Source organism: Dasypus novemcinctus, chromosome 9, assembly GCF_030445035.2.
Source record: "Dasypus novemcinctus isolate mDasNov1 chromosome 9, mDasNov1.1.hap2, whole genome shotgun sequence".
Taxonomy (NCBI): Eukaryota; Metazoa; Chordata; class Mammalia; order Cingulata; family Dasypodidae; genus Dasypus; species Dasypus novemcinctus.
The window spans coordinates 66,210,988-66,225,384 of record NC_080681.1 but is presented as its reverse complement, the minus strand read 5'-3'; the positions used below and the strand labels follow the sequence as shown (position 1 = coordinate 66,225,384).

The 14,397-nt window shown below is 44.9% G+C and overlaps 1 protein-coding gene across 1 annotated transcript in view; it reads left to right on the top strand.

The window, feature by feature from the left end:
- Positions 1-1,874: 1,874 nt before the first annotated feature.
- Positions 1,875-14,397, top strand: part of ROR1 (receptor tyrosine kinase like orphan receptor 1) — a 429,702-nt gene continuing 417,179 nt past the window's right edge. The window contains exon 1 of the mRNA XM_023586139.3: positions 1,875-2,416. Within this exon, the coding sequence (XP_023441907.1) occupies positions 2,329-2,416 (88 nt within the window). The 5' untranslated portion in view covers positions 1,875-2,328. The remainder of the gene's footprint in view (positions 2,417-14,397) is intronic.

Genomic DNA, 14,397 nt, shown 5'->3' with positions numbered 1-14,397 from the left:
AAATATTCTCCAAAGGGTTACCTAACATTTGTGCTCATCAGTTGAGCTCCTACTGTGTTCCAAGTACTATCTGAGGTACTCAGAAGACAGATAACTGAGGCGGTGTCCTTGACCTTAAAGAGGTGACTGCTCATTGTAAAATCCTAAAGCTAGGTTCTCAGAGGCTATCTAAAGACAACAGCAGGAGTGGGTTGTGGTGGGCGTTTGGGAACTCAGTACTTTCTGCATGATTTTTCTGTAAACTTAGAACTTCTCTAAAAGAAAAAAAATACAAACAACAACAACAGCCACAGAAATAACGACCACCACCAATTACTGAGTGCTTATTATATGTCAGGCTCTGGCTAAGAACTTTTAACTCTATCATGGGAAAGAGACTGTCTTGGCTTTGCTACCCATTGTGCGATTGTGGAAAAGTCACTTACTCTCTTTGCATTTCACTTTTTAAAACTATAAAATTGGGATAATATATGTTAAAGTACAAAGTAATATAACATTTTAAAAGACATTCTTTTTAATGTTAATGTGAGGATTTATGAGCAAATGCATATATAGGCATACACCTTGGACATATTGTGGCTTCAGTTCCAGACCACTGAAATAAAGCAAATATCACAGTAAAGAGAGTCACATGAGATTTTTCGTTTCCCAGTGCACATAAAACTTATGTTTACATTATATTGTAGTCTATTAAATGTGCAGTAGCATTATGTCTTTTAAAAAGTGTACATATCTTAATTAAAATGTTAACAGAGACACCAAGTGAACACATGCTGTTGGATAAATGGTGCTGATAAACATGCTTGATGCAGGGTTGCCACAAATCTTCAATTTGTAAAAAAAAAAGGTGATATCTGTGAATTGCAATAAAGCAAAGTGCAATAAAACGAGGTATGCTTGTAAAGCATTAGGCATTCAGGAGGTATTCCAATAAGTGGTCATGGTGATTATTGATAGAGTGGGCTTCTCTGTGTTCCTTTAGGGCAAGGCTGACCAGTGTCTCCATGACTTTTGCATCTTCAGATCCTAGAGCAGGGTCTGGAACACAGCAGGCACTCAATAAATATCCCCTTAGGCCATTTTATTTTATCAAGGGCGCTCTCCACAGGAACAGTGAAGCAGTCATGAGAATTTATGTATGCATTACAAAATCCGTAAGGCCAGTCCAGGAGAAATGGACAAAAACACACTCCTAGTAGGATACTTTAATGCTCACTCTTCTTGGTCCATGGCAGGGCAAATGGACAGAAAATATGCGAAGATATAATTAATATCAAGATGATCAAATTGGTGTAGCCATCTCACTTCATATTCTGAAGAAAGAGAAACACCTTCTTTCAAGAGCCCACAGAATATTGACCAAAACTGACTACAGAGAAATCCTTAATAGAGACTCTAAACTAAAACAGATAAATGACATTTATTTCAATGCATTGAAAATAGAAATGAATGACAAAACGGCAGACATAAACCACCTATTAAGTAAGATGCTCTCTAAACTCTTGGGTCAAAGAGGAAATCAAAACTAAAATGGTAAGTTATCAATAAAGGTCACACAGCTAACAGTGGCAAAACTGGGGCTGCTAGAATCTGGGCCTCCTAAGTCATTCAGCCATGAACTGGCTTCGCGAATCCGCGTAGGCTTCCCTGAGCCTCGGTTTCCCCTTCTGTCACATAGCATCAAGGGCTTTCAGGGCTCAGTTCCCGCCGAGGGTTTGAGGCGTGGTGGGGGAGGGGAGGTGGGGGTGCGGGAGGCGCGGGAACCAAGACAAGTTTCTGGGCAGACGGGGAGGGTGCGGGTGTCCAGAGGCAGCAGCAGAGGGCGCTGGCTCGCCGGCTTGGGCCCGCGCCTGCCATTGGTCCGGGCTCAGGCGCTGGGCTGGAGGGTTGGTGCAAAGTGACAAGTTGAGTGAGGCTGAGAGCGAGAGAGCGGAGAGCGGAGAGCCGAGAGCGGGAGGAGTCACCGCAGCCGATTCGGAGAGAGCCCGGGGACAGCAGCCCCCCGGGCGCAGGGCGAGCTCTTCCTAGAGTCCGAGCCGGGGAGACTCGTCCTCCGCGAGCTCCAGCCGGACAGCCTGAGATTACGGGCCCGCCGGCCGCGGCGACGCTGCCGCGCGAGGGCTGAGGAGGGACCCAGTTGACCGGCTCGGGAGGCGGCCGGGCGGAGGCGAGAGCGCAGGTTAGAGGGACAAAGAACTTTGCGAACGCCCCCGGCATCCTCCGAGGGAGAACGGCCGGGACGAGGTGGCCGGGATCTCAGGCAGAGCCCGTGGATGTTCTGCGCGCGGGCCGGGAGCAGCCGCCGCCGCCGCCGCCGCGAGAGGAGGAATGCACCGGCCGCGCCGCCGCGGGGCGCGCCCGCTGCTGCCGGCGCTGCTGGCCGCGCTGCTGCTGGCCGCGCGCGGAGCTGCCCAAGGTAAGAGCCCCCGGCGCGCCCGGCTCACCCCGTGCGCCCGCGGGTTCGGAAGCCAGCCCCGGGCACCTCTGGCCCTGGGCAACTTTCCTCTCCGCCAGCCGGGGCCCCGGCGCGGACAGGAAGCCGCCGCTCCTTCCTCGAGCGCGACCGCCGACCCGCCGGGGGTCTCGCCGATGCGACTCTGGCGGGCGGGGGAGGCAGGACAGGATAAGTCCTGGAGCCCCCTGCGGACCGGGGGTGCGCCCGGGGGCTTCTTCCTCCCAGCACAGCAGCAGTTGTCAGCACTGACAGGAAGGGTGGAGGGGGGTTGGAGGTGGTGGGGGTCATTGGGGGACTTCCGTGCTGCTCTTCTCCCCATCTCTCAGCGGATCCCCATCGCGCCCCGAGACAGCGAACCCTCTTTGGAAAGAGCGGTCCAGGAAGGCGCTTATAGTTTCGTTTGTGCCTGTGAGTGCCCAGGCTGTCCGCGAACCGAGGCAAACAAAAGCCCTGTCCTCTTGGGGCTCCAGCGGCCTCGCCTCTCCACCGCTGCCGGCTCTGCGGACCCGGGAGGGTCACGTTGGAGGCCAAAATGTGTGCGCTGCGGCCGCCGCCGCCACTTTGTGCAAAATATGCTGTCAGAGGCGGCCTCTCCAGAGTGTCCTGATCTGCACGTGTGTGTGTGTGTGTGTGTGTGTGTGTTACAAACGAGGGGGGAAAAGCCATCTAATGCATACTTGATTTTGGTAATCTCCAAAGACAATTGGAACAGTTAGAGAAAGACTCCACCGAAAGCCCGAGCGTCTTAGTTCGCTGCGGGAAGCTTGGATCCTTGCTGCGCCTGAGCCAGTACACAATGAGAGGGAAGAGCCCGGCTGCGCCTGTGGATACAACCGATTCTTTCTTTGGAGGTTGGAGGGGGGAAAGTTGATTAAAGTCTCCGGAGTCTCGGGCCTCACTTTTAACATGCATCCCTTGAGGGGGTGCAAGTGCTGGAGCCCTTGGATTATTCCTTCCCCCACTCACAACCCCAAACCTGTGCGGATAAATAGGTCTCTGCTCCATTCTTATGCATCTTTCATTTTTAAGTTAGTGCTTTGCTTAGGAAAAGAAAAGGCTGCGGGCTCTTTAGCAGCTGAGGGCAATCGATCTATTCACTGCAAGGAATTTGAATACAGAGTCAGTTTTTCCTAAAAGTTTGCTAATAGAAAATAATCTGTAAGGAAGTTGTGTGTGAAATTTGGTTTCTTAGAGGGAACAAGATTTTCTGAGAATGGTTCTGTAATTGATCCTATTCTGTCACTGATCCTATAGTGTGATTGTGTTGCAAATCTGGAGGATCCTCTGGGGAAATACAGCTCCTAATTGTAATTAAGAAGTACATCAGCAGGGAGTGCACCTCCTTGATAAGAAATCGTAATGAAATGTAAACAGTTTGGTCACATGGCTGTTTTGCTTTTGTGATGCTAAACTTCTGGCCGCCTGCCCAACACCTGGGTGAAAAGTTAAAAATGCCTAGGAATGAAAACAGTTCCCCGGCAAACTGAGGTGGACGTGGCCGGGGCACTTCTAAGACAGGACTCCTGGCTTGAGGCCTTGATTAATTCAGTTATTTCCTCTCTTGACTCCTTTACTTTGTACGTAAACTTTCAACAGTGGTTGCTTTTAGGTCACTGTAGGGGGTGGACTGGGAGAATTGCACATTTCTTTGGTCTTCTGCCTTTAAATAAATGCCCATGCAATGATTTTGCCCAGTGTAAGAAAACCTTGTTATAAGCAGCTATCCAAATTCAGTCTCCTTTAACTCTTTAAAGGCTTTTTTTTTTAAAAGAGCTATTCCTATTCCATATTCCTTATAAGGAGCATGAATCTATTATTACTGTTTTATTTGTTACTTTATAAATAAATCCCTTTCCATGCCATTGAATGTTTGATCTTTCCTCTGGGAACAAGGGTTCCAGTGGGGTTCCTAAGGTAACCCTCAGGAAGTCAGCTTAAGGGAAGAGTTGTTTCATTTACTTTCTAAAAATGCTCAGCATTTCTCTGGTCACATTTCTATTTTGTTAGCCAGAAGCAGCAAACCTCTACATTTATTTTTTCTGCCCTGTTCGTTATCGACCTCCGCCTCTACCTCCTACCTGTCCAAAGCTAAACCTCTCCAGGTAGCTGAAGCTCTGATAACTGCACCCAGAGCTCAGGACCTTAGGAACCTACTTTGGCCTTTCTCAGAATGCTGTGTTTGTAGATTCTGTGGTTTACCTGTTTGGAGCCAGGACGTGGCCTGCTACTGTGTTTGCTGTCATTTTGTAAACCTTCCTGTGTCATTTTAATAGGTGTCTGTCCTATCTACTATTAGCATGAGTCCCTTGGGGGCGGTAAGACTGTCAGCTTTCCAGGTGAAAATATGGAGGGCCCAAGTCAACTAGCCCCCAGCCTTATAGGGAATCCTGAAAATCCTCCCTGGTTGGCTAGAGGGAGCTACATAGTAGCCCAGTAAAAGAATATGAACAACTGCCTGTGGCAGTCATTTGGAAATATTTAATTTCTAATATTGACTTAGTATACCTGGTAGTCTGTTTTTCTACTCTGTTGCCTGGGATAATCTACATGATATTTAATAGGGAGTCTTTTTAAAAACCTCAGTTTTGGCCTATAATATCTTTTCTCTCACATGGTGAGCATAGGTCCTAAATTAGACTTTTTAAAAGTTTCTAAATGGTATGTACTTGTATCCATTCGTATCAGATTTGACTATAGTTTGATAGTGATCATCTGCTACACTTTAAATACCTTTGAACATCTTACATAGCATCCTATGGAGAATGGAATGCTTTGTAGACCATATGCATGTTGATTTGAATGAGGATGTTCATATAGATGATATATACACACCAAAAATATAAGTGGTCTGTAGATTTTTGTTTAGTAAATGGAGAATAATTTTTTTGGTCATGTGAAAGTGTGTTATTTTCTCTTCTCAGTAAGAGTGGAATGTGGTGTATTTTTCAAGAATTTTTCCCTTTCTTGCCCCATCTTCTAGTATGAAGGAAATGCAGTAGAATTTGGTGGTATAGCTTGATGGTTTGAAAACACAAACTTTGGAATTTAACAGACATGGATTTGAATCTCTTCACTGTCACATATTGGGTTTGTCATTTTGTTTTTCTGAGCCTTACAGGAGTGTTTTGAGGTTTAGGTAAAAATCATACATGTCAATTACTGGATAAGAACACTCAGCCTAGAATCTTAACTTGGGGTATGTGGAATTGAGGATATGAGAACTTCCAGAAATAATAATATACAAATTTTTACATGCATTTTTATGGGAATATATTTCATAGATACAATCCAATTTTCCAAGAAAAGTGCAATCCCCAAATGTTAGGAATCACTGGCTTGGAGCTTTTGATGCATGGGGCAATGAGTTGGTTGTGTTCCAGGGTAATTTGAAAGGTATTGAGTATTGGTAGTGGGTATTGGGCCTTAGCCCAGGTCAGCATATTCCATGGTGACTCTACGTCTTTCTTTCCAGTTTTCTTCCCACAAGTCGGTTGGTTATTTGAGAATGGGGAATTGAGGAATGGTTCCAAGTCCTTGTGACCTCAACTCAAAATTGATTTCCCTGAACTCAAGCATTTTAAGATCTCCCTGTTTGTGCAATATACTTACAAACACTTGCATAATCCGTAAAATGGGTTAGTCACTGTTCTAAACATTTTGCCAGTATTAACTCACTGAATGCTCCCAATAACCGTATGAAGCAGATGGCATAATTAGTCCCATTTTACAGATGGATAAACTTAGGCACAGAGGCTTAAGTTACTCCCTTCAGGTTAAGAGCTGGGCTTAAAAAACCCACGCAGTTCATTAACAACTCTTCTAGGTGGTCTCTCCTAGGTTAAGCCTTACAATTTTTATTCTCTTTATGTAAGGGCCAAAGGCAGAATTCCCCTGGGATTTCCAAGGGCAGCCAAAGGCCATTTTCTTAGTCATAATCTAGGAATTAAAAGAAATGACTGGAGGCGGCCAAATTCATTTCCCCTCTCTTGCTTGAGTTCCCTGAGTGAGTCTTGCTGAGATAGACTGGAAGCAAAAGTGCCTCTATGTCCAATGCCGCTGACCTGGAGGAACTACACGGTAATGAACAACAACTTAGACACAGTGTGGGGAGTTTGCCTGGTAGTTTCTTCCAACCTCTGTGCAGTTTTGATGAAGGGCCTGTGTATTTGCAACTTGGTGTATATAACTCTGGTTGTAGGCTGAGCAGAGGTGATATATGAGTGCTTTCCAGCAGGAGAGCCGGCTTACCAGCTTCAAGGTCCCCCTGTGGACCAGACCCTGGCAAATCCAGCCTCAGCTGGGAAGCACTCAAGGCTGCGAGGCCCCTTTTTCAAACAGAAGGCCTTAGCCTGGACCCAACCTTTCCCCGAGGTGTGACAGGAGACACTGTTCAGTAGACACTCAGAGAGAAAGAAATAGTCTTCTGCAAGTCTGAGAAAGTTCTCTGGAGTTGAAGAGGGAGGGGATGGGGACTCTTCAAAAATCCTTAACTAAATGCAGCTGCTTGTTACACGGAGTCTGACTTGCATGCCAGGAATATCTAAAAAGCTAACGAATACAAAATAAAAATAAACAGCAGTAAAAAGGCTCTCTCTTTGTTGCAGTAAGCGGTTGGGTTTTCAGTTTGTTTAGGAATGGGATAATTGTGGCATCCACTTTATTTTGGTAAGGCAGTGAAACGTGGATTGATGTTATGTCATTGGGATGCTACTACCACCTGAGCTTTTTCCTTCACACCCTCCCCCCTAGAACGCCTAGGCAAGGACATTCACAGGGCTTGGATCTCAAACTGTTGCCTCCAAGTGAATTACACTGAAAGAGGGCAGATAATTTAATGGGATAATCTTGGCAGGGCCAGCAAATTTCACACCCCATCTCTCACTAATAGAAAGGCCGTAGAAGGTTACAACATCCTCAGATGAAAAGGTTGTATAAAAAGGCTCTGCTCGACAGTAACTGTCTGTCCATAAATAAGGTTCTGCAGAGTTTTGATCCAAAAACTGTTACTAAATACTGATAAGCAAAGGCTCATAATGTTTGGCTTTCTTACATTTCCTTTACAAAAAAATTCCTAAAGAACCATATATATATGTATATGTGTGTGTATATGTATATATATATTTTTTTTTTTTTTTGAGGGGAAAGGGACCTGAAGGATCAACTAGTTCAAATTATTTATTTTCTCAAGCATTTCTATGCAGAATGGATCTTCTTTTATAGTCATTTAAAGAGGTGGGGCTGAGCAACAGAAATAGACTGAACCTGACAGAGCAGGGTTTGAATCCTGGCGTGGCGTTGCTACTTACTGGCTGTGGGAACTTGGACTATGTTTCTTGACCATCTGATAAGGTTTACTTATCTGCAAAATGGGCATAACAATAATACCTGACTTAAGGACTTTTAAATTGTTTAGAATTAAATGAGATAATGGATATAAAGCCCCAAACTCAGCACCATGGGCCTAGTAAGCAGCGGTGTGTTAGCTACCATTCTTAACATGGGCTTACTGGTGAAACCAGAAAATTTGCCTCCAAATCAGTGATCATTATGCTGTGACATAGGAACTAAGGCTTAGAGCGACAAATTTTATAATATTTTAAGACTCTGGAGTGTTTTGTTTCATAGGGGACATATATAGACACTTTAGATCTGAGCAGAACCCAGGCCAGTTCGGAGGACCAGGATAGGAGGAGATTCCACTGTGCAGTTTTTCGAAGCGTTAAAACAAAGGCTTTTTTCAGAATGGCGAGCTCTTTGGGGAAGAGCAACCTATTCCTGGTGCTTTGTGTAATTCCAGAATCCTGCAATGGGGAAAGTTATATTTCAGGGACCTCTGTTTGTAATTTGACCATTTTTAGCTCCGATGTCCGAATAATCTTGCTGAGCACCACTTGAAAGAAAAGGATAATGACCAGAGGGAAATATCCTTAGGTGCTGTTAGCCATTTCAAATTTCTGAGCACACACACACACAAAAGTTCATGTTACCTAAAGAGAGAAGAGTAATGAAGTGAGTGGGAAGGGGGAAGGGAGGAGAAAAGAACTTCTAAAGACTCAGTCTGGGTTTGGGTTTTTTTATTTTTATTTAAGCAGTAAAGCATGCCATTCCATGCTTTTCAAATAACACTTATTATATGTTTATTATGTGCAAGATACAGTGCTAGTGCCCAGAAAGAAAACTTTATCCCTGCCCTCAAGGAGAGATGGAGGAGAGGAAATCTCACTTTTTTGAGCATATATTATGTACCAGGCATCAAACTTTATTGATATTGGGTTTATATGTCTTACCAGCTCTTTGAGGTCAGACTTATAAACCCCATTGTACAGAGAAGAAAATTGAGTCTCTAAGAGGTAAGTATTTTGGCCACCCTCATACAATTATTAAATTGGCATTTGGGATTTGAACCCACGAATTTTGATTCTCAAATGTATGCTCTTTCCACCATCCTTAAAGCACAACTAGGGAGACACTGGTGAACAGACATGTACTTCCCCCGTGTCAACCAGCTCTCCCACAAGTGGATTATATGAAAGGGTTGTGAAAAAGGTGCTATGGGAACGCAGAGGTGAGAGAGGGTGGTTCACACAGAGGGAACTGGAGGGCCAAGGGAAGAACATGACTCATTCCATGCTTGCACACATCGTGATTGCTCAGTGAGTGTTCTGCTGCCGTTATGCAGCCAGTGAGAGGAATTTATCTTCCTGTAAGCCTGTGTGCTCTTAATTGTTTCACTGTGCTCCTTTTCAACAGACACGTGGTTGTTAGAAGAGTGTAAGTGGTTGTGCAGTCCCCATGTAGAACGGCAGATACTGAGACAGTTCCTTTTGTATTTTCTTCATCACCTGCACTAATACAAGCTTTTCGGACTCAGCTCTGCTTTGTGCGCCCTGCCCCCTCCCCTGTGTGGAGCTGTTTGGAATCCTGGTGCCTAATCATAAACTATAACACTCTTGGGCCCCTTGATTGGATCTACTTCCCTCCCTCCTTTATTCATTCATTATATATTTTCTGTGGACTTCCTCTGAGCCAAATATTTTGCTAGTCACTGGAAATAAAAGATGAATAAGGCTAGGTCTTAGCCTGGGAGTCTTTTTCAGATGACAGGTCTATGGCATAGATTGCTGGCTGATAACCAAAATTCTGCCATCTCTTCCTGGGCACATGACCAGACTACATTTCCCAGCAACCTTGCAGGTAAGTCAGGTCATGTCATGGAATACTAGCTGATGGCATGAGAGTGGGGAAGTAATGAGTGTCACTTCTAGGCTTGGCCCATAAAGAACTTCTCAGAAAGGACTTTGTCTTGACAGAGTTGAGTATGGCAACCTTAGATGTCATTTGTTGAAGATATCACAAGATGGGATAAGTGTGGGACTCTCCCTTAATCACTGCATGGTGGAGAACCACCTTGTTTAGATTTTCTATGGGTAAGGCATAAACTTCTGTTGTGTTAAGGTACTGAAGTTTGGGGGCTTATCTGTTATAGCTAATGTTACCGTAACTGCTATAAAGTTGTAACCCATAATGGGCTGTGAAATCAATTTAGTGGGCCAGGACCAGCATTTAAAAATAGAATATAATAGGAAATATCAGGGTGTATTACACTAATAAGGATGAACATAGTTGTGGGAAACGTTAGCTTCAGTTTTCTTGTATATTTTATATTGTGTTGAGTTATCGTGATCAAAAGTTTGAAAGCCATTGGTCTAGTGGAGACAGACAAATCAATAGCTCTATACATTGGAGTGTGGTAGATGTGACAATAGTGGTTAAGTCCTAGTGCTTTGGAAACTCACTTAAGGAAGTGCCTAGGAAGCAGAAATGGTACACAGAGTTTGTTTTCCAGGCAATTTGTGTTGGCTCCTGGGGCGCAGTGTAGAGGATTCTGAGGTTTCTTCCAGAAGCATCGGGAAGGAGTTGAGGCAGGACAGGAGCTTCTGCTGTGGGCATGGGGAGGTGAAAGAGAGTCTCAGAACTAGTTTGTGGCTGCCACTTCATGTCGAGTTTGGGCTCCCTCCCATGAATTAAATCCCTTTCCCAAATTAGTTATGGAGCACAGTGTCTCTAGCATGTGCTAAGCCCTGTGGGGAATTGAGACAAACTTTGAGTGGCCTCTGGCGGGGAGAGTTTGTCTTTTAGGGGCAATAAATAGGTACTTGTGAAATGATTATACAACTAGCGATTACCTGGTTGGTAATTATAGATGCAGAATTCTGAGAGGGTAGAGCTCTTTGGGAGGAAGTGGGACATGATGTGGGCTTTGAAGGATAGGAAAGATTGAGATGGGGAGTGGAGCAGAGGAGCTGCACATCCCGAGGAGTAATGCTGCTGCAAAAGGGCTGAAATTGCGGAAGCTTACAGTCTCTCTGGTCTTCCTGGACTTACGTGGACTGGATTTTTAGGCTAAGCTCCTCCCTGGAATGAAGTTTGTCTCTAGGGGGTGGGAGAGTAAAAGTGAGGAAAGAAGGCTTTGAGTGGTGGCTCTTGCATTTTTGCATATGAAAGATATGGGGGTAGGGAGAAGCAGAGTTTTACTGGGAGCTAGATGACTTTTTTCTCCAAAGGATGCCCTGGAGAATTAAAAATGCCGTACATTTCAGGGCTGCTTATCTAAAGTATACTGTGTCTTAGAGTCCCTCCGCTGCAGTTTTGTTTTATAATGCAGGCTACTAAATCCCAGTCCACTTTGTGCTTGCTTAATGAAAATCATAATAGTATAGTAATAATTAGCACTTACATTTTAATTTACATAGTCTTTAGGGCAACCCTGTGAGATAGACACTGTTATTGTCCCAATTTTCCAGAGAAGGAAACTGAGGCATAGAGAAGGTAAGTAACCTGCTCAAGGCCACATAGCTTGTTATGTGGGAGAACCAGAATTGAACCTAAGTATCCTGAAGTCGTCAGGGCTTTTGATCTTAATTATTATGCCATTCTGCATTTCTGATTTTTTTCCTTTTAAACTCTATCTGATGATTAAAATTCTCTATAAGAGCCTAGCCAAATAGCTAAGTCAAAATAATCATAATTAAATCTTCTATTTGTGTAGGGCTTTGCAACTTAAAAAATTCTCTCATGTACAGTATTACTTTTAATTCTCTGAGTAATCCAATGAAGTAGAATCTCTCTGTACCTCTAAATTAGGCGTGTGAGATTGGCAACTAATCCAAGGTCACTCTGTAGCTGGTAGATCCACTTTGAAACCCACCTCTCTTGGGAAGCGGATTTGGCTCAAGGGATAGAGTCCACCTACCACATGGGAGGACCAGGGTTCAAGCCGAGAGCCTCCTGACCTGTGTCCCCGCGTAGGGGAGCCCCATGTGCGAGGAGTGTGCCCTGTAAGGAGAGCCGCCCCGCGCGAAAAAAGTGCATCCTGCCCAGGAGTGGCGCTGCACACACAGAGAGCTGACACAACAAGATGACGCAACAAAAAGAAACAGATTCCTGGTGCCGCTGACAAGAATAGAAGTGCACACAGAAGAACACGCAGCGAATGGACACGGAGAGCAGACAACTGGGCGGGGTCGGGGGGGAGGGGAGAGAAAAAAAAACTCTTTAAAAACAAAACAACAAACCCCCAGCTCTTTTGACTTCAGGTCGGTTGCTCTTTCTGCTCTAAGAGACCTGTGCTTGAAGTTCATGACTCTGAGATCCTGCTCTACTTTTATTTCACTGCATTTTCTCCAGCAAACACCTTTGCCTGATACTCATTTGTTTCATCCACAAAATCCTCAAATCAGTTACGGTTTTTAGAAACAGTTGTGAGGCATTTGTAGGTGGGGCCTGGAGATGGGATTCCTGTAAATCTATAGAAAATTCACTTGCAAATAGATTGAGAGAAGTTACTCAAAGACCAGGAGTTTCCTAAGTGGTTGGGAATTGCAGCAGGGAGACCTGCTGTGAAGTGCTTTGGCATGAGATGGACCTTGATGTGATTCAGGGATCACCACTTAACTTGCTTTGCCAGAAAGTCTTCAGAGGGTCAGAGCTTGCTATTGGGGCATTGCAGGGGATGCCAGATAAGGAACATCTCTCTTCTCCAATGAGAAAGGGTGAACTGAGGTGAGCTGAGTATGTCCAGTTTGGTCTACCCAATTTAAACAATAAGTCACTGCCAAGGAGGAGTGAATCAGAAAAGGGGCACTAATTGATCTTCCTCACTAAGAAAACACTGCACTTTGGGGATAAAGCATTCCACTCTTACACTGGCAGTACTGTTCAAGCACCCCATCCTCCCCAGCCTACAACTTGATTTTTCATTTTAGGAGGAATTGCCAGATTTCATGGTTGTGTTGGAGCTAAAACTATACAGATGAGATAGAGGATCAAAATGTTTTACAAATAACTCTTCTGCATCTTTGGCTCCAGACTCAGGTTTGGAAAGTTTCTTAACTAATTCAGGATGTTGGTGAAAGTGGCTTCCCGTAGATTCATGGAATCCAATCAACAAAGTGATGGATCTGTCTCCTTAGACCATGAGTGTTGGTGTAGAAGAGGGGAGGAAGGAAAGATCCAAGAGAACATGGCCCCTTTACCTGCTGAAAATGTCTTGTGTAAACTATCAAGAAGCCACTGGTCATTCCATTTGGTGAAATATTTATTATGCAATGAAAGTGAATGCATAACTTCTCCCACAGGAAGCTTACTGTTTTTGTTAGGGAGGGAAGATTGGTACAACCAGAATGTTATGAGAATAACACAAGGACATATTGAATTAAAACTCAGTGCTCAGGGCCCTTCCCTCTATCAGCAGCCTCATCCCTCTGTAATTCTTGCACCCTGCCTGTGCCCCTCTGTCCCTGTCCCCAATCTCTCCTGGTTGAAATCTTACTTGTTCTTCTGTTTCCAATGCTCCCACATTCAGGAAGCTGTCCTACTTCAGCCTTCTGTCTTTCAGTCCTCCTCTCCCCACCCCACCTCACCTGCACCCTCTCACCACATTCATCTGTTATTCTCACATGGGCCACTGATGTCATACTCATTCTGACTCATCCCAGCACCTAGATCTTACTCTTCATGATCGTAGTCATCATTTATTGAGAGTGTACTATGCACCACACATCTGGTTAGGCACTTTGTATTTTGTAGTAGAAGAAGCCTATTATTTTGTCTCTCTAGAACTAGTGCCCCGATTTCAGCCCCCAGTTCCCTCCTTCTGGGAAAAGCTCCTTTAGCAATTTAGAAAGGAAACTGCTCTTGCCCACAGCTTTCTTATGTCATTCTTAATACCTACTCCCAGCCTTACAATGCCTGGCTAACCCATTTCTGGGATGGGGGGAAAGGAGCCCCTCTGGGGTGGGGAAGCTGGAAGAAGTCTCTGGGGGGACAGAAACTGGTGTGTAATAAAGGCCTCCATTTCCAGGGTGCGGCATAGCCAGGTTGAGGGCTGATCTTCACCTTTTGGAGTTTTCTTATCTGAGCAACAGACTTAGCTTTTGTGAGGTCGAGTGTCCTGACCGAGGGATACATCTCACCTCACTAATCCTCACAACAAAGTGAAGTGGTAATATTTTTATTAAAAACAAAAACAAAAAACCCAAATGGAAGCTATTGCTTTTTCTGATGAGAAAAATCAGTCCATTAAAAAAAAATTCAGGGAAGCGGACTTGGCCCAGTGGTTAGGGCGTCCGTCTACCATATGGGAGGTCCACGGTTCAAACCCTGGGCCTCCTTGACCCATGTGGAGCTGGCCCATGTGCAGTGCTGATGCACGCAAGGAGTGCCCTGCCACGCAGGGATGTCACCCTCATAGGGGAGCCTCACGTGCAAGGAGTGTGCCCTGTAAGGAGAGCTGCCCAGCACGAAAGAAAGTGCAGCCTGCCCAGCAATGGCACCACACACATGGAGAGCTGACACAAGATGACGCAACAAAAGACACACAGATTCCCGTGCTGCTGACAACAACAGAAGCGGACAAAGAAGACGTAGCAAATAGATACAAA